This window comes from Sander vitreus, chromosome 11, assembly GCF_031162955.1.
Source record: "Sander vitreus isolate 19-12246 chromosome 11, sanVit1, whole genome shotgun sequence".
Classification (NCBI taxonomy): Eukaryota; Metazoa; Chordata; class Actinopteri; order Perciformes; family Percidae; genus Sander; species Sander vitreus.
The window spans coordinates 14811908-14839347 of record NC_135865.1 but is presented as its reverse complement, the minus strand read 5'-3'; the positions used below and the strand labels follow the sequence as shown (position 1 = coordinate 14839347).

The window sequence follows — 27440 nt, the reverse complement described above, 5'->3', positions numbered from 1 at the left end:
TAGATAAAAACGACTGTAGTAGCATTTCCTTATTGGAATGTTTACCTAAGCTTATAAGTGGCCACGCATAGTGTAGACATAATAATTAAAGAAGTTGGTTTTTTTAATGTATTTTTAATCTCTGTCAACACAAAACTAACGATAAGCTATGAGTGAGTATACTATATATTCAACCATGCAAAAAGTCTTACCATAATGTTTGGAGTTGAGATGTTTTGATTATTTCTCAAATGTCTTAGCTGTTCGCAATCCAAGTATTTCCAAAAGAACCTTTTGACATTTCATCTGTGATATTGATGATGGGTATTTCTCTGTGAAAAGAGGTGACAATTTACTTGCTCGTCTTTATGCAACAGATTAAAATGTGCTGTATATGAAATGGCATTCAGAAAAAAACTAGTAAGTAAAATATAACTTACCTGCACCCTTCTAATGGCACTCGCACTACTCCATCTTCTGCCAATATACTCTGCTCCTCCTCCTGAAGGTCAAATAAAATACAGCTTAAATGCATGTCAATATTTATCAAGTTACTGTAAATGAAATTGACATGCATGTTGTAATAAAACTGTACATAGTTATTTGTTTATGATAGCAACAGCACCTCTTGAGCATCCTCAAGCTTCTTCTTCTTGCTCTCTGGCATGAGGTCATCCAGCCAGCTCAACTCCCTCTTGGTGAAGAAACAGTCCATTAGCTTCCTGATGAACACCAGAGCCAACACCTGCAGAATTGAAACACAGAAACCTCTGAGTCCACAGTAAACACTTAGATTGCTGCCTATGTTATGGTCCTGCTGATGCTATAATTGAAATGTTTACGCACCATCATGGGAAAGACAATGGCAGCCTTGGAGGTCTTGATGACCCAGAGCATAATCAAACAGCTGAGCTGGATGATGGTGAAGAGGTGCACTTTCCTCAGGGGTACATGTCGTAGATAGATAAAGTCTGGCTGGTGCTTAGCTGGCATGCCGAACAGTTTCAGACGGTCAAAGAACTGGAGAAGATAAATGATAAAACAATTCTTGAACCTCATTATTTTTTTGGCAAACTGGGGGGCAGTTGAAACAAGTTGTGACAATAACAATGATATATCATCCCCTTTAAAGCTGATATGGTAAACATGTTGGCAAAAACTTGCTTATTTACACATCCAGCAGATACAGCGCAACATTATCATTAATTAGAGTCCACCTGTCCAATGTAAGTCCAATATTTACTCCTTTAGATCTGGTTTTGGCCTCTACCAACTCCTGAGTGAAATATCTGGCTCCCTAGTCAAGCTGTGTCCGTCTGCTGTTTGGTGCTGACCAGGAACAGTGGGTTTTCAGAAAACAGCTGCCTGTAGCGGCCAAAGATCACTGTATGAGAGTGATGACAGTGAACCAAAACAGTAAAGTCACAGGCCGGACAGCTAAACGATTAGCTGAAACTCGTTATAAAGCTCTGTAAAGCCAAGGGGAGCTGCAGATTCAGGTGATTATTCTCCATAGTTTCATCACTGCTAGCGACCACATTGGCATTGTTTTCATATTGTCAGTTGATACATTGTTATAAAAGACAAATGGTGCAACGACAATATCCTGAAGCTCAGTATCAGTGAAATATGATCACAATCCCCCCTTCTTTTTCTGAGTTATGGCGTTGAATAATGGCCATAAAAGCATTTTTGCGGAACATTATGATATCACAGTGAAGTTGACCTTTTAGATATGAAATATCATCACTTCATCCTATTCAACATTTATATTTATATTTTTTAAGATTATCTTTTGGGCATTTTCAGCCTTTATTTTGATAGGACAGCAGAAGACATGAAAGGGGAGGGAGAGGGGGAATGACATGCAGCAAAGGGCCATGGGTCGGAGTCGAACCGGGGCCTGCTGCTTTGAGGAGTAAACCTCTATATATGGGCGCCCGCTCTACCAACTGAGCTTTCCAGGCACCCATTTATGTGAAATGTGTTTTATGAGGTCACAGTGACCTTGACTTTTGCCCACCAAAATCTAATCAGTTCATCATTAAGTCCAAGTGGACGTTCGTGCCAAATTTAAAGAATTTCACTCCAGGCGTTTCTGAGACATCGCGTTCACAAGAATGGACGGACAACTTGAAAACCTAATGGCTGCTGCCGGCGCGGAGGCATTAAAATACTGATTAGAGCCACTTTAAGTTATCTCATCTATCTTAACCATTTGAAAGGTGTTACAACAACCACAGGTACATATTACATGCACATGTAATGTAAAAGGTTCCTAAAACCCACAGAGAATACAGTTCTGCAGCAATTTTATGATCTTTAAGGTCTTCATCAAACAGCAGACAGACACACACATGACTAGCTGGGGGACAGTCCAACATCTATCGAGCTAAAAGTTGCTCTGTGTCTGCCGGATGTGTAAGTACAACAAGCTGGATCCCATTGAAAAAAGCATAGGACCCCTGAGCAATAAAGATCTTTATTCCCAAAAGTGTTTGTCTAAATATAGTTTTCAAAACCAATAATAGAAAGTACTTTTAAGTGAAGAAAATAAGAAGTAAACTGTGCAATTAAAGAACGGCCAGGTGTTCTCTAAATGTTGGGAACACACTAGAGGCCAATTAACACTTTTTATCTGGGCAGCCAGACAATATAGAAGCGATCCCCTATCATGGCTCACTGAGAACTGTCTACACAGATTATCCGGTAGGAGCGTCTACAAATTAAAATGTAACCACACTGGCCAACTGTCTGTCAAATCTTAGCCATGCAGATAATCTCAAAACATTTTCATATTTACGACCGAAATTCTGTCACAGGAAGTGTGTGATAATCACATTAGGAACTAAACAAATAAAAGCTGATAAAACATATTTGTTGTTATGTGCGAGATGCTATTTAATAGCATCTAACTTGCAACATCAGTTAGATTTGGTCCACTAAAACCAGTCAGTCATATCAAATGTTATAAGGCAAGGTGTTATCATTGTGTTTCCTCATCTATTGATACATTATAATGTGAGATAAAAAGATGCATTAAATAGAGTATTTTACCTGAATGCCTCTGAGAGAAGATGCTCCCATGTAAAGGAATACTCCATACAACACAGGCATAGGAATAAACTGAGGAACAATAAAAGGGTTGTCTCAGTAACACAATTATATATGCCAGGAACTGCTTTATTTTAGCAGGAATACTAAATGATGAAGCCCTGAGAAATGTATAGAACAATTACAGAGGGATTTTTTCAATCACACTAGATACATACAAGAATAACTGCACATGGATGAAAATGCCCAAATAATAAAAAGACAGTGCCTGACCTTCAGCACAGATGTCATGAAGACAGAGCAGCCCATGAGCGTGAAGATCATGAGGCCGGTAAAGCGTTGCTCTCTGATGCCAAGGAACTTGGGCACTTCCCCAGGAGCTGAGCACTCCGACTCCAGCTTCAGGCTGTTGACGTGGCTGATGGAGAGGACGGTGGCTGCCACGAACCAGGGCAAGCCCATCAAAGAGCACACACCAAGCATCACCCCCACTATGAACAGATCCAGGTGGTACCCACAGCCTTTCTGAAGGGGGAAAGCACCACTAAATAAAGTTGAAGTTGAGCAAATTTTGAAGCACTTCAGACATCCTGAATTCAAATCAGCATGTCTCCAAGATGCTATACAGTACAGTAAGTAATCTTAGTATTGCAGTCTGCAACCAGGGCTCAAGTACCTTGAGTTTGTGTTCTTTCCTGTTGATGATGACAGCTGTGATCTGCTGGTCCATGAAGATGAGGATGGTACAAAGCAAAGCTGGGACCACTGTAATGACTGTGGTCCACCAGGGGTTAGGCCCCAGCGGGTTGATGAACCAACCTCGATCATCTCTGGTTGGCTGATAAACATAAATTTAAAAAAGGTTTGTTGTTGGTTAGACATAATTAGCAGCTTGTTGAAAAATGATGTAACTCTGCAATTTGTTGATGAAATTTTCTTTTGCGGACTACCTCACCTTAAACACACTGGGAACCTGTAGTTTTGGAGAAGGGATACCTAAGGCATAGTCGATTAATACCATGGTAAGAATGGTAAGGAAAACAGAAAAGTCACTGATGATGGATCTCACCTGATAGAAATGAAAACATATAAAAAATTATTTAGTTTCATATATTTTACCCAAAGTAAATGCAAACAAAAGGGCTAAAGGAAATGGAGCTCCTCATTTTTCAAATGTCCTTGTTTCTATTATGCAGTACCTATATTTGACCACTAGAGTGTACCACTGCACTAATCCACTATGCAGCTGTGGAAGCTCTGTCTTCATGCTTGGATCATAATGCACTCTCAAGTAATGATAATGTGTGAAGAATAGTACCTTTGTGGGAAAGTAATTGCTGAACTTGAACTCCTTGAGGAAGGCGGACATGAGGACGGTGGAAAAGAAAAGAATGACACACCAGAAGAGGACATCAGGGACGTAGGGTCCATGAGGACCGCAGGCGCTGCCCACAAACTCCCCGCGCTTTTCAATACAGTCCTGCAACAACAGATAGAGGAGGCCAGAGCTACTTATACTCATCATGAAATGAGCAATACACAAGAATCAGCAGACTCTAGGTTACAACAAATATGTTTTATTATGAGCATCAATGTCCACAGAAAACTTAACTGAGTACAAACAAAATGTGCTTTTATAGTGATTTGCAATGAGTAATCTACTATAATCCAGACCACATGCCCTTAATCTCCTCCGTTCAGTTTCCTACATCTGGGAGGGCATATGCTACTTTAAGGTGGAAAACCTAAATGCACAGTACTCCTTTCAGTCTGTCTTTGTGTAACTCAATAATTCCTGCCCCAGTGTGCGTGTAAAACCCCCACAACCGGGTTTTGTTTTTTGTTTTTTATTCTTGACTTTTTTCCTACTTTTTTCTTTAAAAAACCAAGTTGTCGGAGGTAGTACCTTGGTCTCCAGTGCTTCCCAATAAATTTCTGAGGCAGTGACGTTGGTGGTCTCCCAATACTTCAGGGTGCCATTGGTGGGGTCAGAAGGCTCAACGCATGAACATCTGTGGAGGAACATGAACATCTGGGTGACTGAATAATCCCTCATCTGTCAGGGATTTACAGTACCTCCAAGAATTGTATTTAATTGTGTGAGAATTAGTGTTCACATACGAGTACATGGTGAGTTTGTCCAGGTTGTTGTTCTTGTTAAAAGGATAGTGATCTCCCAGGTGGATAAGTTTCTCCAAGGCCTCATAGATGAAGATGATGCAGATGAGTGAGGCGAAGGCTTCCTCTGTAAAACGTGTGATGTAACAAACGAGCGAACTGGCATCCGTAGCCACCAGCACGATACAGAGGAAAGCTGTCCACAGACCAATACAGGTTCTCAGAGACAGATAGGACAAGCCATACTCCCTATGTGGAGATAAAAGAGGAAAAGTCACAGTGGGAAAGATTTGAGATCAAACCACATCATATATTGATTATTTACTGTCTGTAATGTGGTGGATTGGAGGAAGTCATTATCACAGTGAAATGAAATGGACAAAAGTCCATACAACCAGAACATTTAATGGTCTATAGGGAGGCCAGATGTTTGCAAGATGGTTCATTCATGTCCACAGAAGTTATCCCACAGCAAGCCGATAAACTTTAGACAATGTAATCACAAAATGATGCAATGTTTAGATTAAATGTATAGTAGATTTAAATGAGATGATTTATGTGTACTGTCACATGAAAAGAAAACATACTTGCAGAATTTGAACAATATTTTTTCAAATACAAGCACTGGCCCCGTGCTGCCCAGGATGGTCAGGGGCTGCCCTGCAAACAGGGAATAGGCTATTCCAGTCAGTGAGGCTCCAAACAGCGACTCAATTGCACTCTGGGGAATGGGAAAGGACAGAGAGATTATTGATGGATAGTTACCTTAAAAATATTCACCATATTGAACTACAACTGTCGTCTGGTTTAATGTACGGAAAGACTAGCAGCAGTGGACAGCAGTGTACAGCTAGTCTTGGCAGAACACTGTGAACATTTAGAGGAAAGGGCATGTGATTTACTATGCGTCCTTCTGTTGCCTCGCCCAATAGTCCTCCAAAGGTGATGACAGGGGACATGCAGGCACAGTAGAGGAATAGGAAAGAGGCCACACACTGTAAACTGAAAGCATCAGTGTAGTCGGACAGGTAGTGGGGTGCCTTGCGCTTGATGTCTAGAAAGAGACCACCAAACCACCTGGAAACATAAAAAGGAAATTAGTCACACATGAAATTTATATTTTAAAAAGCCTACTGTAACAGATACCCTGGTTTTTTTAAACAGCAATATGAATTTATTTTCACTTTATTCTTAAAAAATGTGCTAAAATAATAATTTTTCTCTTTTTCCTTTACTTGCTTTCCCTCCATTGCCGTCTTCCCAACGTGTAGCTTAGTGTGATAGTCCCTTACCATAGAAAAGTGTAGCTGCAAATAGAAATCTCCAGGCAGGATGTTTCTATGGAAACCACGTTATGACTACAACCACAGTACAGACCAAGTTTACCCAGAAATAGCCAATCAGTATTAAGTGTACAGTTAATAGAAAAGTGATATTTTTTCATGTTTACTGGCTTGATTTTGAAAAGTTCTATGTACATTTTAGACAGCATATAATAAGGAAAGACTGATGTCAATTACACCAAGAACAATGTATTATCTCAAATAATAATATGTATTTTATATTTTAATTTACATACAATTATTCAACATGCTAAGCATTATGTAGTGCCCTATGTCAGCATTAGTATACATTCAATTAGATACATTCTTTTTCTCTAAGCACTGATTTTTTCATAACCCAATTGAAAAGGCAGGCTTTTAAAATCCCTTATCGTATTTAACTGCGTACAAAACATAACAAAATAAATGTTGTGTTGTGTGAAGCTGTCCAATTGTAGATAGATTATCTGCAACAACATAGTGAGCAAATGAGTGGGCTGCAAGCTGTACTGCCACAGCACTGCATTTCCAGAGTTTAGTATGAGGCACTTATTTATTTAAAATAATATTTCTTCACCTCTGTAAAAAAGACTTCATGCTATTCAACTGGTGATCAGAATTCACTTTAAACAAAAACACTGCCCGTTCTTTCCCTTTGTGATTCCACACCTTCCAGTTCGCTGCAGTTCTGGACCCCCATGGCCACCTTCCTCCTCTTCCTCTTCGCCCTCTACTAATCCGTTAGGTAAAATGTTACTTTTCTTCCTCTTCTCCTGTTTAACAAACAATCCACAGCAAGTTGGGTTCTTTTTCAAGTACAAAATCTTAACAAATGAAATCTGAAAGAGAAAACCAGCTAAACAATTCCTACAAACCTGAGAAGGTACATTTTTTGGTGGCTCTATCCTTATGGATGGGTCCCACTCTCCTGGAGGCAGGACTGTCACTTGATCGAGAAATTCATCAATTCCAGCGATCAGATCATTGCGGTCTTTCGCTTTATAGGCAACATCATGGAAAACCTAGAGACAGAAAAATAGGGAAGGTTAATTAAGGCTACACTCCTGACTCAAATCTTGACTGAATGAAGAGCAAGCAGGGCTGCCCATGAGGGGGTAAAAAGAGGAATGCTTTCTGGAGCTCAGCCGCTAGGTGGGGGGAAATGGAGGCCCGCAATAATCATGTTCATCCTAAATATAAGCAATGAAAATCAAATTTTATTTTGAACCAACATATATATATATATATATATATATATATATATATTCACCATTAAAACTAAAGTGAACATTGCATGTAGTGTTGCTTTAATAAAGTGTAGCCTGTTTCTCAATGAAAACCCCCTCTCCTGGAAATGGTATGAGTCTTTTTTTTGTGCGCCACCAAAAAACACGGTCGGCTGATTTGGAAAAACGAATGTTCCCTCTGAAAAGGATATACTGTACAGTGATCATGAACACCCATGGAGATGCTAAACAGGATTTATGAGATGAAGCTTGAGCGCATTTATAATGGAATTTGCATTGCACTGGGGCTATTTAGCACTATACCAGTAACTGTGGCAGGAGGAGAGAGATCATTCAGTAAACTGAAAATAATAAAGAATAACTTGCACTCCACAGTGAGCCAGGGGAGGCTTAATAACCTGGCAATACTTGCCATTGAGTCTGAACTGCAACAGATGGACATTAAAGACATTATAAAAGACTTTGTATCCTGAAAGACAACAAGGAAGATGACTGCATAAGAGGCAAAGATGAAGCCATAAGGTAAGAAATTGCATTTTCTACTAGGAAATGTTTGCCAACCTTAACTATCGAACAGACAGACACATTCACACTTGTATCTTTGGACTTACTTAACCCCATGTGCAGAACATATTACACACACGTAGGACCTGCTCACTATGAAACAACAGTGTTAATCACTGACTCACAATTCACCACTATAAAATATCCAGTATCATCAAATCTACTAATTCCACAGAGTGTATAACAAAGTTGGACTTTGTCAAAACCCATCTTTTCCTTCTCAGTGATGATGGATGGCAGCCTAAATCCCAAACAAAAAGAAGGACATGAGGGCTGACTAATCGCCAAAAGCATTTGATAAAAGCTCTGAGCTGTGTTTCATGCTGAGAAATGTTCCACCACTTCAGGAATTTGTTCAGTTCTGCTGGACTGTGAATTTATGCAAAGTGCCTGCAGAATATCTGAGTGCGACATCTGGTTGACATTCAAAACAATCCACACTCTTCAAAACATTAATGAATAAATAAACCCTGCAGGATGCTAACATGGTAATGAGGTGTTCTTTAGTGAATTCTTACCTCATCTGTCATGAGTGTTGCAATGGACCTTCCAATCTCATGATACTGAAGCGCTCTACCCAATGGTCCTAAAAGAATAAACAGAAACCTAAAGGCAAAAACAGATATATATATATATATATATATATATATATATATATATATATATATATTTTTAAATAAATTAACAAATTCAATCTCAATCAGAACCAACTAAGTCTAACTAGCTAAATCTACTAAATGTCAAACAGGGTTCAGCTGAGTAAATAAAATATATTTTTGGCTTATTGAACTGGTTAGTTGAATCAGCCCACAGCAACCTTGTGGCGATGGGGACTTCAGCCAGCCCACTGAGCATGACTGCCGGTGAAAGGCGGACAAATGCCACCACCGGCTTGTTCAGAAATTCCAGCTCTCCCACTAACACGTTACACGCCTCGGCCCCTGCCGGGATCTTCTTCATGAAATGAAGGTCTTTCTGAAAGAGGAAGTATAGTGTTTAGAATATCACATAAAAGGCCTTTACACCTTTTCCGGTGGTTAGCTTAGTAGTAAAAAAGGTCAATAATGCATTCTATAAATAAGTAATTAATTAAGTTTATCCTCAGATTAAGCCCCAAATGAAATGGTTTGACTGGATTGTGGAGTCTAAATACAGTCCAGCTGTCCAGGCTTTGTGCAGGATGTGAGTCACAGATGTGTTACAATAAAATATTACAAAAGATTATTAAAATATAGATGTTAGTTTGACCTGTTGCATAATATTTTATAGGGATGGCAGAATCTTTAATTTCCCAGAAGTATGATGCTTATAAGCGTATAAAATCTGACCCTGACTATGAAACTGATCCTCTTACAGTAGCTATATATGCTTTACACTCTTTTATGAAGTGGAACTGCATTGTACAGAATATTTTGGAATATTAAAAGTGTTGGCTTTTTCAGCAATAATTATGTGGAGTTGACAAGTGTTGTCTGACGAGTTGTTTGTTCCTTCAGTTCATGTAGCCCCACTGTGGCTGTTTAGAACCATCCAAAAGAATATTTGGGATGTAATGATGAGCCATGTCTTCCATAAACACTGTTATGGTACAGGTTTTTGAAGTCCCACAGTTAATAGTGATTATTTTGCCGTGTGCATCAAGTAAATAATAATATGCAGAATAATATGCAGCTGCCACAAAGGGGGGATTTTGATTGCAGCTGTGTTCATAAATATATAAGGTGCAATATGGATGACTAGGTACATTCAATTCAACAACTCTAAAAAACACACTCCATATAAGCACAGCACATTTCATTAATGTTTAGGAGAACAGGACAAAGCACATGAAATCGTTATTAACAATATTGGACATTGGACAAAAGGACCAAAGATTAAACCCCTATACATTATGCAAAAGGTATCGTTTGCTGTGTGTGTTGTCTAATGGCTGTAATACTTAGCATGGTTATAATCCTAATCCTTTACTAGATGACTAGATTTAAAATACCAACAAGGACCTCCTGTTCTACGTTCGAAACACACAATTAATATATCATATTCACCAAATATGATTATTTAGTAAGAATTACATTTGGGCTACTGTTACAGATACAAAACTATACAGTATCTTGACAGTTCCACAATACAATACCCACTCTGACAAAAGTGCAATCAGTCCCTTCTGACATTAAAGTGCTCATATTATGCTCATTTTCAGGTTCATAATCGTATTTAGAGGTTATATCAGAATAGGTTTACACGCAAAAAACACCATATTTTTGTTGTATTGCACATTGCTGCAGCTCCTCTTTTCACCCTGTGTGTTGAGCTCTCCATTTTAGGTGCCGAGTGAGGCATCACACTTCTGTACCATCTTTGTTGGGAGTCACACATGCACAGTACCTAGGTCAGAAACTACAAGCTAGTCAGAAGCAGAGTATGAGGGCGTGCCACGCTAGCAGCTAGGCGAGCATTATAACGTGTTGCAAAGTGACGCACGTTCGTCACGGAAGTAAAGGCTGGACTACAATAGAGCTGCTTGTGAGCAGTGTTTTCTGTTGGAGATGGTAAGTACCTTTGGAGTGGACTTTGGGCTTTTTCACTTTGTAAACCTATAACATGCACAAAAAAGATATATAACACAATAAAGGAAAGGGAAAAAGCCAAAAAACTAAATATGAGCACTTTAATGCACAATCTTTTACATAAGTAAAAGTATCAATACATATAAAGATACTTAATTACAAGTATTAATACCACCATTCACAATGTTACCTAAGAAAAGTATTTTATTATTCCTAACATTATGCAAATTATGCTTAAAGTATCAAAATATCTCATTACGCAGAAAAAATGGCCTCTGTGACAATTATATATTATAATACTGTATTATTATTGCTGATGCATTAATGCGTAGGCAGCATTGTATTGTGTTGCAGGTGGTAGGTGGCACTAATTCTTATAACTTCACATATTGTTAGGTATTTTATCTATAACAATGTATAATATTTTATAAGATGATGATATGTTTTGCATATAAAATCTTACTTTACAAATTAACTAGTAACTATGGCTGTCAAATGTATCGCTCTGACATGTGAAGTAGAAGTCTAAAGTAGAATGAAATGGAAATACTTAAGAAAAGTTTTCGGACATTATGCCCATAACTTGAGAAACACAGTACTGTATCTACTAAATGGCATCTGCACAGTGTGTGTACTCTACCTTGCTGAAGTCCACAGAACTGTTCTCTTTACTGACGTCCCCTTTCCCGTCTGGACCCGCTAACTGAGACTGGGAGGCCGTCATCTGACCTGGATAATCCAGAAAGGAGAATTATGAATAAATTCCAAAATGTCTCAACATTTCAGCAACTGATGTTTTCGCTAAACATTATGAAATTGACCAAGTATACATAATATCTCTAGAATATCTCTGTGTGAAGATCACACACAGATCCCAGAGGACAACATCTACCGGTGCTATTGTGGATAAATCCACAAAGATTTCACTACTGTTGTTGTCTCAAAAAACCCAGGCTCATGTTAATATGATTACTGCCAAGCTGCCTGGCAGGTCTGGCCTAATTTCTGTATTCATTACACATCAGGGTCAAAAATGAACACTAATTATAGTGTTTAATACACAAACTACAAACATGGCGTGGAGCTTATCAGAGATCATTGCTTTGAAATAAGCTTATAAATGCCACACCAGTGAAATTAAAATACTAATGATGTCCCACCAAGATGTCTAGTAAACTAGAAAATTATTTAAAAAACAGTTTGGTTTGTTCTGCGTAACAAATTTTGTCATGTTGAATTCTGGCAAACCTGAAGCTTAAAAACGTAGCTGGCAATGATATAGGCATGAAATGCTTCCAACTACAAGCATGTCCTAAACTAAATTTAACCCAGAATTCAACCAAATATTTCTTGTGCTATGAAGATCAACCGCCAACAACTTTGCATATTAATAGAATGTACTTTTGCACATTGTTTTTTAATCTCCTTTTTAACTCAACCATTTCAACCCAACAAAAACAACCTATTTTAAGTTGCCAGTATTAACATGAATCATGAGAATATTCCCCTCTACAATATGTTTTTTTAAGTATAAGCTGGTAAAGGGGCAAGAGCATATTGTATAAACCAGCACCTGTTGACTTCAGTGGGGCTGTGGCAGGTGGGTGGGCAGATGGTGGGTGGTGAATAGAATCAGGAATGAAGAGAAGATGGAACATGCGCAAGTTAAGACCATATGCATATAAGACACATACACATATTGCACATTTACAAAGCATCTACACTTAAACACCACTGACCACATTCATTACAGAATCCAGTAAAGCAGTGATCCCCAACCTTTTTGATTTGCGACCCCTTTAAAACAAAGTTCTACTTTGGATTCCTTCTCACAGTTTGCATACAGTATTTCAACGTGTTGTGACCAGTTCAACCAAAGACCTTCGCAGAATGCTTCATTCATTAAATTTTTTTTTTTCTCACCATTCTTGTCCAGGTGGATCTCCGATGTCCGTCGACCCATGTCAGCAAGGGAGCGTACAATTGGCAGGCGATTAGCTAGCTTCTTTTGGTTTTGGTGATGGTGCCGCTTCAGCAGGGTTTCACGCACTCTCTTTCTGAGCTCATCTCCCAGTGGTGAGTATAACGCCTGGTGGTCCAAGACCATGTCTAAGGTAGACAATGACAAGCTATTTGGATACATGTTTCACGGTTCTAGTTGAGTGCAACTTGAATTAAATGCATCAATTTATTCCTAGATTTCACACAGCATCGTTAAGAAAAAGGAGCCTTACAAAATGTTATAGTCACTAAGACAACTTTATCTGAGTTCTTAAGTTGACAAAAACAGCAACTTTGTCACTTGCTACAAGTGTGTCTCATTACAATAGTTACCTGCAATCTCTTCAATGGTATTAGCCCTCATGTCGAGCAGCACAGTGCTGTTGATAATGCAGCTTCGCAGTTCAAACAGGCTGTGCAGAGACAGAGTGGCTACGTAGGGTTTACTCCATCGCTCTCCTCCGTCCTCCACATCCTCCTCGAACTTCAGCCACCTGTAATAGGAGTTTGAGTACCAGTTAGGAGAGAGGCTAGCCGACAGCTAACTGGCCAGCCATCTGTTCTAGCTGCAATAACAACACTTATTCATTGTGGGTCCCTCTCTCCTCACATTAGGCTCATTTACTTTCTTTACTCATTGTCTCTCATCAAGGTATCACTATAAATAAAATATGTCTGATTTACCATTTTAGCAGAAGACCATAATTCATATGATAAATAAATTATACATCTTGATTAACATTGACAATTATCAAAGAAAAAAAGTAACAAGTTAATTCCCCAAGCAATTACAACAATGAATTGTGATTACTTAATGTAATGAAAACACAAACATTAGACACGCAGACACACAGTTACATCTCTCATCAGTATAAGTGGGATCGTGGGCATGACCTGTCCATTCAATCAGAGCTTTCAGTAAGGACATGTAGGTCAGGTCTTTGTGTAAATGCTGTGATGACATGGCAGTCTAACAGTACCTGGCACTTTCCCTCCACTCCGAATCCTCTCCATCCCTTACACAGATTTCATCCATCTCTGTGAAGAGGTCATGAGGAATATGCTCCTCATCATCATCCTCAGTACCCAGCAGGAACTGCACTCTCTGGGAGGGAGTGTCTGGGAACACAAGAAATTGCACTGAGTGGTTTAAACTGAAATGGTCACACTAAGTATTTTAAGATAGTAAGAGATAATGAACAAACGTAGAAATATTTTTTTTTCTATGATATAATGTGTGCAAGTTCATTACTGTAGTTAATACCATAAACAGGAGACTCTCTACCCTCCAACAAGGTGGGGGCTCGGTCCATGCTCCTTTTCTTGTGTTTGTTTCCATGGTGATGGTGTCTACGATGGCTGCGGTGCCTGGTACTGCCCAAAGGGACGTGGACCCCAATGTAGAGAGTCCTGTGGCCTGGGGACACATCACACCGCAGTTAGAGGACTGCAATGTGCCTGTCTGTGTGTCTGTCTGCATGCTTGTGATAACCATTAATGTTTCACTGATCATGATAAAGCACTGCTTCTTTGTTACACCATCAAGTTTTATAGTATTTATCATGGGTTTGTCTACATCATGAAAAATCATCTTGTCCCCATTATGTGTAAAATAATATAGGACATATGGTGGACTCTTTTGGGTCCACGCAAATAAAAGTTCAGACTATAATGTCGACTTCATACTTGCTATATAAAAACAGAGCTTAAATTAGTGATAAAGTAACAAAAAATAGCCGGTGCAACACAGATGTCTTCTTACTTGATGGTTTTATTACTTAAGGTGCAAAACAGTGACTAACGTTTCGATGTAGAGTTACATCTTCATCAGAGACTCTGAGGCTATTTTTTGTTAATTTATACCGTTTTTGTCCTGCCTTGGTTGCACCGGATTGTTGTGGTCTGCAGAAGCGCAGATAACTTTCTTTTTTTTACTTAAATTAGTGATCTTTTACCGACAAACAATTAATGCATGAATAACTGTGTTCAAATGAGCTCTGAACTAAACCGGTTGTGTGGAAAAAAACATGTCTAAATACTTATTTTGGTCAGCAGGGGCATATAATGTTAATGATGAATGAAACACAGGAAAAAGTAATGATACACAAATACTCTTGAATTCTTCAATTTGTATGGCATGAAATTACAATGTGATAAAGTGAGGTTATAGTATATAGTATGGTATAGTATCTATTTACAGTATCCTTTTCATGTAGGCAATACATGACAGCATTCTGCGTGAAGTGAGTGCATATGGCTTTGACAATTTAAATCTTTTTATTTTATTTTTTTACTTTTCTTTTGCAGTTTTTTGTGCTATTGAGCTCTGGAAAGAAACTGCAAAGAACCTTTTACTGACCTAATGATACATTTTTAGTTTGGGTGCAAAGTTCAGTTGAGTGTCATCTAATATGGAAAGTTGTTTCCATATACTGAAGCGATGTGATTAGCACACACACACACACACACACACACACACACACACATACAACACGGAGGAGCACATTACACACACTTACAGTGTCATATTATATATAAAGGCTACCTGCATTATTTGATAAATTACTGTAGTGGCTTGTGTTTCCCTTAAAGATAAAGGTATCAAAAAATGTTGTATTTTAACAAATTCATACTTAAAGGCTGAATCCTTTTAATTTCACTTAAAAGCTAAAACTGAAAAGCTGTGTATTGTTATCTGTGTCTATAGATACAGATGGGGAAAGCTGCTGGCCTTTAGTTAGCCAATGTTACAAAATCATACTGTTTGTATCTTGTTTTGATTGTCCATGTTTTTCAGTGATTATGAAATTGCTGATACAAACTCAGCTCACCCACAGTTTCTACCTCCCACTCTGCTCTTGTATTTTAACTTCAAAATAGCTGTCAAGAGGAAAGCAGCCGTTTTATGGAGCGAGTGGGCAGACTCAGCTACAGCTGCCGTTTACTGCTTGACGCTTGTTGTATTCCAGATGCAGTCAGTGCAGTCCAGGTACCTTCAAGATCCTCCTGCCCGAAGTTGGTTCCCTGTTGGGACCGTGTTCCTCCTCGGTCCACCACAGCCTCATCATCATTCCTCTGTTGGACACATAGCGGCAAACACAGAAAAACACATATTCAACATTATAGACATTATAAAGAGCACAAGTCATACAATATCTTCATACAATATCTTATCTTAGCTGAACTGGAACATGAAACAACATATCTTCCAGTATGTATCCTGAACTTTGTATGAAACAAATTTTATGTTGACTTGGTGCTGCCTCACAGTCAAGGGCATCATGAACACACACATTATCCAATCGAATGGCGCGTTGCCACGGAAACAAATTACATGTCTCATTTTAAAGAGGAAAGAGTATCATCTTAGTCCAAACAAAAAGCTTTTTATAACGGGAACAATAAATGACCCACCTACAATTATAGTTGTACTTCTGTTTAAGGTGATTCCTTTGCAGTGGCCTGTATGACGCAAAAGGTGAATCACTGCTTGAATTGAATTACAAAGTTAGGTGAAGCAAGTTTGTACCCTCCTCCGTTTCATTTTTATCACTGATTTATCCATCATCTTCTTTTACCACCCACACTTATCCAGTTACAACAATACATTACACTTGTTCTTAATTAGAGGAGAGAGAAATAACAATAAAAAAAACTTAGGCTGCATTCCAAATAAATGAAACTGTTTTAGGAGTATCAGCTTTGATATTATGTTACTAACTAGCAACAGGCTAGCAAGTTATACGACACTGGTCCACCTGGAGATTATCCAAACTCATGGTTTATTTAACAGGCTACACAGACATTCATATACGAGAGCAATAGAAAACAAGCATTGTTAAAAGAACATAATCTTTAGCTCAGAGCTTTTGTCAGATTACAAGAGAGAATACTGAATGACCGCTGGTTGAGTACAAGAGATTTTCCATGGACCGTCCTGTCCTACAGAACCACCAGACTGATACCCCCTCAGAAGTACTGGACACCCGTCCCACATGTGACAAATGTTATTAAACCGTTAGTCTCGCTTTGCCAGACCATCCACCACACGCTGCAGAGCGGAGGAGGATCTGGCTTGTCCACATAGCATTCCGGGATGGGAGAAAAACGTGCTCTGGTTTTTTGACATTTCTTTAAACCAATTACAATCGTCTTGGGCGCCGCTAAGCTCCGCACAGAGCCACAGTGCAAAATCGCCTCGGGAAGGAACTTCGCAGCAATCCCGGAAGTGGAACATCGAGGATATAGACACTCAATGGTGTTTTTTGCCCCCAACTGCTCCTTCAAGGCAGCGCTGCGACCGCTGCCTTCAAGGCACCTAACCCTAACCCTAACCTTAACCTTAACCCTAACCCTAACCCTAACCATAACCAGTGTCTGATCCTAGTGCCTAGGCAGCGCTGCCTGGAAGGAGCCGTTGGGGGCAAAAAATGCCTATAAATGATATAGACTTATAAACCATTAACCACAACCAGTTACATTTTTTGACAGCTAAACAAGAGATAACTTAGAGCAGCTGGACCTACTTTAGATCTACTTGATTAGAGTCAGATCACTGAGAGCACCAGCATTATGTGGTGTGAATATCGGCCTGCTTATGTAATACTCATTGAAGAAGATGAGGGGGAGTAGGCGGTCAGAGGGAATCTGTAAAACCAACAGAAATCATTTAACAGTGCATGCAAGGATAAAAAACTCAACCCCTGCTTTCACCTGTTTTATAAAAAAATAAATATGTGATTCATTAAAGTTTTGGAGCTTTTCAACATTACACAGATGAATCTTGAATCTGAACATACAAACACACACACACACACACACACACACACACACACACACACATACACACATGTACTTATGGCCACCCACATGAAAATCATTTCTTAAACCATGGGAGGCTAAACTTCATAACAGGCTTTATGGAAGGCACATAATGTACCTCTGACATACAGTATTAACACACCTAAGCTAACTGTTAGCTGGAATGGTTTTGGCTAACATCTTGGCATCCAGTTACCTATTTGCACAGCCAACAGATGCGGTGCAGCAGTAGCTCTGTTTTGGTCTTCACCAATATCTGGCTGAAAAAAAAGTGTTTTCAAAAGATACCATTTGAAAACACTTAAGATAAAACACAAATATTACCTTTGCTTCACCAATTGGCACTGGACGGTTGGTGAAGAACCACATTTGTATTTCTCCAAATAGCCACAAGGGGCAACAACAACAAAAATCCATACCACACTCCAAAACGAACTTCGACAAGCGGCACAAAGGTTAGATCATCAACAGTATTTTTTGGTTGTTTTTTTTTTACTAGATTAAAGACTTCATGAATGTGAACTAACGTTAACTGGTTGGTTTGGCAAGTGAACAGCGCACAGCCACTAACATTATAGCATGATGCTAACAGGTTACCATACTAATGCTAGCAAGCTAAAAGAAAAAATTCAGTTATGTTGTGGACAAAAAGTTTATAATAATTATATAATATAATAATATATTATATAATTATTATTATAACCTCTTTGTTGTGGAGTTCGGCACATGAAACGGTGGTGCTTGATTAAGTCATGGGATCACCAAAGTTATTAGGACGGGCCCTCTATGAACCATGAATGTTATTTTCCATGAGGATCCAGTAGTTGTCTCGCTTTTCACTTTGGAGGAAACACTGACAGACTGAATGAACTGCCATTGTAGAGCAACAGAGGTAGTGTTTTGTTAAAAACTGACAGTATCCTATAATTGCATTTTACACTCAGCAGTAACAATAAATGCATACATAACAAATACAGAAAGCCACCATTACTACTGCAAACATCCATCAAACAACTAAACATTTTGCTGAACAATACGTGAAATGTGTGACAAATAAACACTCCTGGTGTTGATTAGTATACCAATGGTATGGACTTTTAAGAGTAAAACTCATTTGACACTGTCATTTATTTTAAATCCATGCAGCAACAGCTGGGATTGAGAATGCAAAACAAGCATACAACAAGAGAGCTCTGCAGAATAAACCCTGTCTCCTGGAATTTACAAACAGATCAAAGCACTTTTTACAGTAGGTATTTTTTATCCTGAAAGCTTGCTTAATATCATCTTTTCCAGGAGCCATCTTGACCACCATTTGACCATCAAGGCATTATGATAATGAAGGGCACTGCAGTTCACAGCTGCAGTGCCACATGTGCTGGCCAGGCCACAAGGCTGATGTTGATAATCTGTCTACAAATACACAGGGCATGGATCAACATCCCTGCTCAGATTAAACCGACAGTATTTGTTACTAAAACACCAGACGCATTAGCCCATATTAAATCTGCACCATGCTCACAAACCTGTATGTGAAATAAACTGTAAACACCTGTGTGTAACATTACTGTAAATTGGACTACAACTGGTTACATTCTGCTACATCTAAAAATAAATTAAATTGCATTAACTTCTAATGGTCCATGTAGGTCTGTGTATCATCCAGTCATTCAATTATTCAATTTAATTATTCAATTCAATTCAGAAAAAAAATATGTTGAGTGAAAGTTCATCAGTGACAACAGACGGACTGTGGCCTACCTTATATGTATGTACAGTAAGAGTGAATTGACATTTGTTTCCTGCATTTTAAAAGTCATTTGTCAGTGACATTGTTTCTGTCCTCCTCACCGATATGTTTTAAAACATGAGTTTAGACAGTGAACCGGAGGGTCGCTGGCTCAAGTCCCCATACGGACATACGGAAAGTATGGTGGTGGAATGGTATCTGGAGAAGTGGCAGTTCACCTCCTGGGCACTGCCATGGTGCTCTTGACCTGCGCTTGACTTGCACCAAACTCCCAACTGCTCAGGGCGCCTTTCCATGGGCAGCCCCCTCACTCTGACATCTCTCCATTAGTGCATGTATAGGTACTGAGCATGTGTGTGTAATTCAGGCCTGTGTGTAATGTGTATAATAATAACAACAGAGTGAAAATATTGTAATTTCCCTTACGGGATTAATAAAGTATAAATTGTAAATTCTATTGTATTGTTATACTGTACACTATTTTTTTATATTCTTACCATCATCTCTGTTTTTATTCTTAATATGTTAAGTGTTGTACTTTGAGAGCAAAGAGTCAAATTCCTTGTTTGTCTATGCAAACCTGGCCAATAAAGCTGATTCCGATTCTGATTATTATTATTATTAATTATTATTATTCACTATGAATAGTATAGACCAAATCACTGTGACGTCGTACTAACACAAAACATCCCTTCTGGGTAGACAAATGGCAGTTGATTTGAATCGTGGAGCTATGTAAAATCAGCAAAGTTGTTTATTTCTGTTGTCATTTTCAGCTGTAACTTTAATGTTTAAAGATATATAGTTAAACACGATGGTCTGACCTATCTAATGTTTCTGCTGTCATTTTTTGCACTCTGTTGCTTTGCTAGCATCTTTTATAAACCAAATCTAACGTTACAAACATATCACCGCCGGTCGGACTGACTACTGGTTTTGGGTGGTGTCATTTTCTTTATTCTGTGGCCCAACAGGTAAATTAGATATTCAACTTAATTAAACACACAGTCATTTTCCTTTTTTCAAGCCTACAAAACCTGAAATAACTTGAAAAAACAGAATGAGTGGAAGCATTGAATTATCGGATACTACACGGACCCATGTATCCTCCATCCAAATGCATTATTTTGTTTTTCTGTTTTTCGTGTGGATAAAAAAAAAAAAAATCCACATCCTTTTCCTGTTTTCGTCTTCAAATCGGCAATTTGAATAGAGGTTAAAGGGAAATTTCTGTATTTTTCAACCTTGACCCTATTTTCCCATGTTTTTGTTGTCTGCAGTGACTAATGATAACAACATTCCACTGACAGGCTCGGATTGTTACAAGTGTCTGACATTATGGGAAAATGGAGAAGTTGCTGTTACCCTGCCATTCTTTTGTGTGTACTAAAGCGCACAGCCACTTCCCTCCTGTGGCTGTAAAATGCAGAATTTAACTGCACAACAGGCTCATCAACACTGTAATTCAAGTTGAATTAACCGGTAGTCAAGGCTGATTTAATTAGTTTTTTCTTCTGGAAAATTGTCACATGATAGGGCCATGACAAATCAGGGGAGGACACGTCGGGACTGATAAGACCTAATAAGAAAGCGAACATGGGTGTCAGCATCATTGTTTTTAAAAGTCTGTGTTTCCGCCCATCCAGACCAAAACACAGTCCTGGAGTTTTCAAACTATTTTCAAACAGGGTCAGCAGCATTTTTAAAAGTCTCTATTTTAGAGGTTCAAAAACACCGGAGTAGTGTAGACGCTAGACCTAAGTGTAGCAAAAGTTATGTGTTTTAGGACGGAAATGTATTTGTGTGGATGTAGCCTCCCTTCCTCCAACCCACAGAAAAATTCTTTTCCTCATGGAGGTTGAACGTTTATGATTCTTTCCCAGGTGTATTGTAAGAGAGGACAGAAGGTGTGATGTGGATGAGAACTTGTGGCCAAACGAGACGTCAACCCTATCTTCAACCCTGTCTTCTGTTATAGCGCTGTTGTATTCCTATTAGGGCTGTGACGATAACCGCATCACCACAATACCTGCAGTGATGTGACCCTAACGCGGAGATGAAATCACCGTCATCACCGCATTTTTTATTTATTTATTTTATAAAAAAATGTTGGTGGTGAAAGTTACAGGAGTGCATATGTCGAACACAATAATTATTGTTTAGTTATCCTTATCAACTGTCTTGTATCCTATATTCAAGAGATTATGGAGAAAAAAAACTTAAGTTGCTCGTCACTTCAGCTTATTTTGTTAAATGTATTTCTATGAAGCTAAATGTGTTCTATTGTATTTTCTTCTTTTATGCCCTCTTAAACATGTAAGATGTCCTTGTGTATCTAGACTGTATTATTATTATTATTATTATTATTATTAAGAGGATGGGCAGTACATTAAATATATGAGGGATTTATTTTGTACATACAGTACATGTAATAAATTACACTGTAGAAAAGGCAAAGACATTTCTCCATTCTCAGCTGAGGTGGATGCATTAAGGTTACTGCTGCAGTGTTTTACCATTGCACTTTAGCCTATAGCTAGTGGATTTCCTTCTGCTTATACCTTATTCCGACAAAACACCAAGTTTCGTAGCCTAAAACATAGCAGCTTATATTGGTAGAGAGCTCCCTGTATGCTCAGCTGCTAGACCGCTGCGCTGCAAAGCGTCTGCCCTCGGCATTGTCGGCAAATCATTTTTATTTTTTTACTTAATTTTAACAAAAGACCTTTCTGAACTGTCTGTGAAATAGATCAAAGGAGAGGAGAGAAAGCAGCACGACCGTAAATGACAGCAAAACACAGTAAAGACTCTCACATTGAGCGGAAATGGAAACACTGCTGCAATATATGTTGTAAGGTTCAAGCCGATGCTTTTTCGGGGGTAATGCCCTATACTTTACCAGCGGTATTGACAACAGAAACAACTGGGTCTTGAGAAGCTCAAGCTTGTTGTTTTTATTGTTCACTTTTAACCCACTTTACATCGTCTTTGGTATCTCTTTTTTCCTCTCGCTTTTCATCACAGCCGCACTCATACGCTACTCTCAGCGCTCGCTGTCCCTGCGCGATCACACGGGCACTGAGGTCACTCACTTAAGGCACCCTGCCATTCTCGTAACGGGAGAGTTGCGGTTAACCGCCATATCGCGGTGATAAGTTGCTTCTTCACCACGGTAAGAAAAAATCTATACCGTCACAGCCCTAATTCCTATATCTGTAGCTGTCCTATACAAGTATAGTGAATATTTATAGTTTTGTATTGCATTACTGGAATAACTTTAGTTTTAGATGCCCTTACAAATTACTGTGCAAAAATGGTACAATAAAGTGCCCATTGAAGTATACTGCAGCGTATCTGATTCATTTCTGTGACATATACTGTAGGGTAGCACAATCCATGCAATATAGAAGTGACCTTGTTGTTGCAATGGAATCTGGGTTTGCTAAATAAATAGATAAATAAAATATATGTCAAAAGCCAATATTTATACATATTGAAGTGCTACCTGTTAGTGTTTTTCAGGTCAATGTGTAATGAGTGACGAGTGTTACTGTTAGGAGACAAAAGTTGTCGGTGTTCAAGTACAAGAGTTCATCCTTAGATATGTATAAATTGTTTTGGTTACATTAGTGCATGTTGGATGTTAGATTAACTGTTAAAGGGGTTGATTGGACAAAGAGATGCTTGGATGTTAACACATAACCATGACAGATTGATCTACTAATTTAGACATGGTGATCACAACAAGAAGATCAGATAAACTGTTCTCAAGGCAAAGTAGGTTCTGAATAAAAACAGGAATCCAGGGTTCCTGGATAGTTCAGTTGGTAGAGCAGTTGCCCATACAGTGGTGTGAAAAAAGTGTTTGCCCCCTTCCTCATTTCCTGTTCCTTTGCATGTTTGTCACACTTAAGTGTTTCGGAACATCAAACCAATTTAAACAATAGTCAAGGACAACACAAGTAAACACAAAATGCAATTTGTAAATGAAGGTGTTAATTATTAAAGGTGAAAAAAAATCCAAACCATCATGGCCCTGTGTGAAAAAGTGATTGCCCCCTAAACCTAATAACTGGTTGGGCCACCCTTAGCAGCAACAACTGCAACCAAGCGTTTGCGATAACGTGCAATGAGGCTTTTACAGCGTCCTGGAGGAATTTTGGCCCACTCATCTTTGCAGAATTGTCCTAATTCAGTTACATTAGAGGGTTTTCGAGCATGAGCGGCCTTTTTAGGTCATACCACAACATCTCAATAGGATTCAGGTCAGGACTTTGGCTAGGCCACTCCAAAGTCTTCATTTAGTTTTTCTTCAGCCATGCGGTGGTGGACTTGCTGGTGTGTTTAGGATCATTGTCCTGCTGCAGAACCCAAGTTCGTTTCAGCTTGAGTACATGAACAGATGGTCGGACATTCTCCTTCAGGATCTCTTGGTAGACAGCAGAATTCATAGTTCCTTTTATCACGGCAAGTCTTCCAGGTCCTGAAGCAGCAAAACAGCCCCAGACCATCACACTACCACCACCATATTTTACAGTTGGTATAATGTTCTTTTTATTAAATGCAGTGTTCCTTCTACGCCAGATATACTTGGACACACACCTTCCAAAGAGTTCCACTTTTGTCTCATCGGTCCACAGAATGTTGTCCCAAAAGTCTTGGGGATCATCAAGATGTGTTCTGGAGAAATTGAGACAAGCTTTGATGTTCTTTTGCTCAGCAGTGGTTTTCTCCTTGGAACTCTGCCATGCAGGCCATTTTTGCCCAGTCTTTTCCTGATGGTGGAGGCATGAGCGCTGACCTTAACTGAGGCAAGTGAGGCCTGCAGTTCTTTGGACGTTGTTGTGGGGTCTTTTGTGACCTCTTGGATGAGTCGTCGCTGCGCTCTTGGGGTAATTTTGGGCGGCTGGCCACTCCTGGGAAAGGTTCACCACTGTTCCATGTCTTCGCCATTTGTGGATAATGGCTCTCACTGTGGTTCGCTGGATTCCCAAAGCTTTGGAAATGGCTTTATAACCCTTTCCAGACTGATAGATCTCAATTACTTTCTTTCTCAATTGTTCCTGAATTTCTTTGGGTCTCGGCATGATGTGTAGCTTTTAAGGATCTTCTGGTGGACCTTACTGTGTCAAGCAGCTCCTATTTAAGTGATGCCTTGATTGTGAACAGGTGTGGCAATAATCAGGCCTGGGTGTGGCTAGAGAAATTGAACTCAGGTGTGGACAACCACAGTTATAGTATGTTTTTAACAAGGGGGGCAATCACTTTTTTCACACAGGGCCATGATGGTTTGGATTTTTTTTCTCCTTTAATAATAAACACCTTCATTTACAAATTGCATTTTGTGTTTACTTGTGTTGTCCTTGACTTTTGTTTAAATTGGTTTGATGTTCCGAAACACTTAAGTGTGACAAACATGCAAAGGAACAGGAAATGAGGAAGGGGGGCAAACACTTTTTCACACCACTGTATATTGAGGTTTACTCCTCAACGCAGGTGGACCCAGGTTTGACTCGACCTGCGGCACTTTGCGTCACTCCCCCTCTCTCTCCCTAAAATCTAGTCTAAAAAAATAACAGGAATCAAAAGAAGAGTTTAAGTATAGAGGTCTGTAGATGCTTTTTAGACTAATCATCTATACACCAGCAAAATAATTTTAAAGGGCTGGCAAACCACACGGCTGAAGTGATATCACAGGATGTGGCACATACTTGGATCTGATCCCTACAGATGGCTGTGGCAATTTTGGAACCATCAGTGGCAGCAATAACAGCATTAACTGCACAGGCTTATATGTGGCACAAAATACACAGTAATCCTTAAATGTTTTTGCTATAAACATCAACATTCTGTTAAAGGACGCATTAGTATTGAATTTAGTTTTTTCAGAGATGCAATTTAAGTTGTTTTACAGCTTTGAGCCCCCACTCTGGCAGACTTAGTGTCTGCATCTATCTCCAAGCTGCAAGATGGATCAGTAATGGTCAGCAGAAGAAAGTTGTTTTCCACTTTTGTATTTTCGCCAGGATTTTACGCTCATTTTGGAGATTCAGAGAGAGGGGTCCCTTCCTACAAATTGTCCCAAATGTCCTGTGAAACACGCATTGCCCTCTGTTAACCACATAACAATCTGAATATTTACTTAATCAAAAAGGTGCTTGTCCTACCTGATATTTGAAGAGCCAAGGAGCCTCCATGTTTCCAGAATGCATGAGCTCTCCCTCTGTGTCCTCTGCTATATAATCAGTTGAGTCAGAGTGCAACACGGTCTAAAAGCTGAGCTCTGCAGTACAAACTCCTGCTGCCCTGCTTCACACCATGCCTAGACACTGATGCCCTTCTGTTGTGCCAAAGAACAGGGTTTGTGATTGAGCATCTATCGACAGCCACCAGTCTATCATCACGAGATTACAGCAGTGACATCATCGCTGCTGCCCAGTAGCATCTCATCAAAGACAGAGCTTGATTCCCACCATCCCTCCTCTCTTCCCTCTTTACTTCAGTATGTATGTAAAGTAGAGCTATAAACTTGTCATGTAGCTTAAAATCACCTTGGTCACTCCAATGAATGTTTCTGCAGCGCCACCTGTGAGTCTCTCTTCTACTTGCACTCTTTATAATTTGATCTAAGAAAAGTAAAAAATGACCTCAATGCAACAAAAAAGTGCATTTTATATGCTTGTTTTTATCTTTATTTTAACTTTTATCCTAATACTGGTATAGAAGCCATACATCCAGGGAAAGTAACTCACCAAACTTCTGCACCCAATGTGCAAAAGGAAGAATTGACCTGAAAGATAATAAATCATCACTTTTGTAGAAGAGTCCATTCGGCCACTCAAAACACTTTTTTCAAGACGTTTTTTTTGATTTTTAAATGTTCAGTGAGTTATAAGGCCAGGTTGTGACCTCATATTTTGAAACCAAAGCCACATGGGTCTAAAAGTCCTACGAGAGCAAAGACACTCTCAGCCCAAAGCCTGTCAGTCTAAAACCTTCAGCTAAATGGAAACATCTGTTTTGATGTAAAAAGCATATAAATAATGACAATCTCCAAAGTGATAAGCAGAGACCAATGGGGATGGGCCCACACGTTTCTGAGAACATCCCCTGAGAAACTTCTTTTACATCCATAGGATTTACCATGTCCTCCACAGACAATAGTTTGTTTTTGTACCATCATAAATTTGCTGCTGTACATAAACCTTAATCCATGTCACAATATTTAAACATAAACATAAAAAAGGTCACTTCTGCCTGAATTTACTATATTAATCAGACATCTGCCCCAACAGGGATTTAGCATATTTAAAACGATATAGTTTTATAAATTATAAATAATAAATGATAAAGTAATGAGACATCACCTGATCACTCTTACATCCTACATGTTATACTGTAAAACAGCATCATAACACATAAAGCCTACTAGTATAGTGCCTGTTTCAATTCAGAAAGTAACTTTTACAACATGCCAACATAAAGTCACATTTTGGCTCACTAAAAAAATAGATTGAATAAATGTTGCTTTGTCTGTAAGTGTCTGGAGCTCTGCAGGTGAGCTACACCTGCTCAAAGCTCTACAGGTAGCGACTTTTTCACCTGTGGAAACATATTGACTTAAACACTTTGTATTTGCTTTCTGTAGAAATTGTTGCATTTTAATACTATCACTTAAATGTTATAATTAGTATTCTGGCAGTATACAGCACATAGATTAAGTTTGACAGTCTGGATAAAAAGGCGTCCTGAAATATTAAGTGAATATTTGTCCTAAGACATCAGGTTTCTTTACCGTTGGTAGCAGTGGCTCTATCTGAGCACCTCGGTCCGCGGTGTCCATCTTCCCCTCTCAGCCGTATCACTGTGTCAGCGAGATGAAGCACAGACCTCCGCTGTGTATAATCCGGGCAGGTGTAGCAGAACTGAGCGACCACACAGCGGTCACATGTTAATACCAGCGTCGGTCAGCAGCTCGGTGGTGATTTGCGCCTCCCGTGCTGTTCGCCTCGTTCAT

General features: G+C 39.1%; 1 protein-coding gene across 1 annotated transcript; it reads right to left on the bottom strand.

The window, feature by feature from the left end:
• Positions 1-235: 235 nt before the first annotated feature.
• slc4a10b (solute carrier family 4 member 10b) lies at positions 236-27440 on the bottom strand. Its single transcript, XM_078262886.1, is given in 28 exon segments — positions 236-311; positions 420-481; positions 605-724; positions 826-999; positions 3037-3105; positions 3307-3558; positions 3710-3871; positions 3989-4102; positions 4352-4513; positions 4940-5045; positions 5155-5400; positions 5739-5872; positions 6054-6228; positions 7143-7246; positions 7349-7495; positions 8803-8890; positions 9102-9259; positions 11492-11580; positions 12775-12960; positions 13186-13346; positions 13833-13971; positions 14117-14269; positions 15846-15927; positions 24622-24634; positions 26176-26213; positions 27219-27345; positions 27347-27383; positions 27386-27440. Coding segments are annotated over 28 exon segments (3429 nt in total).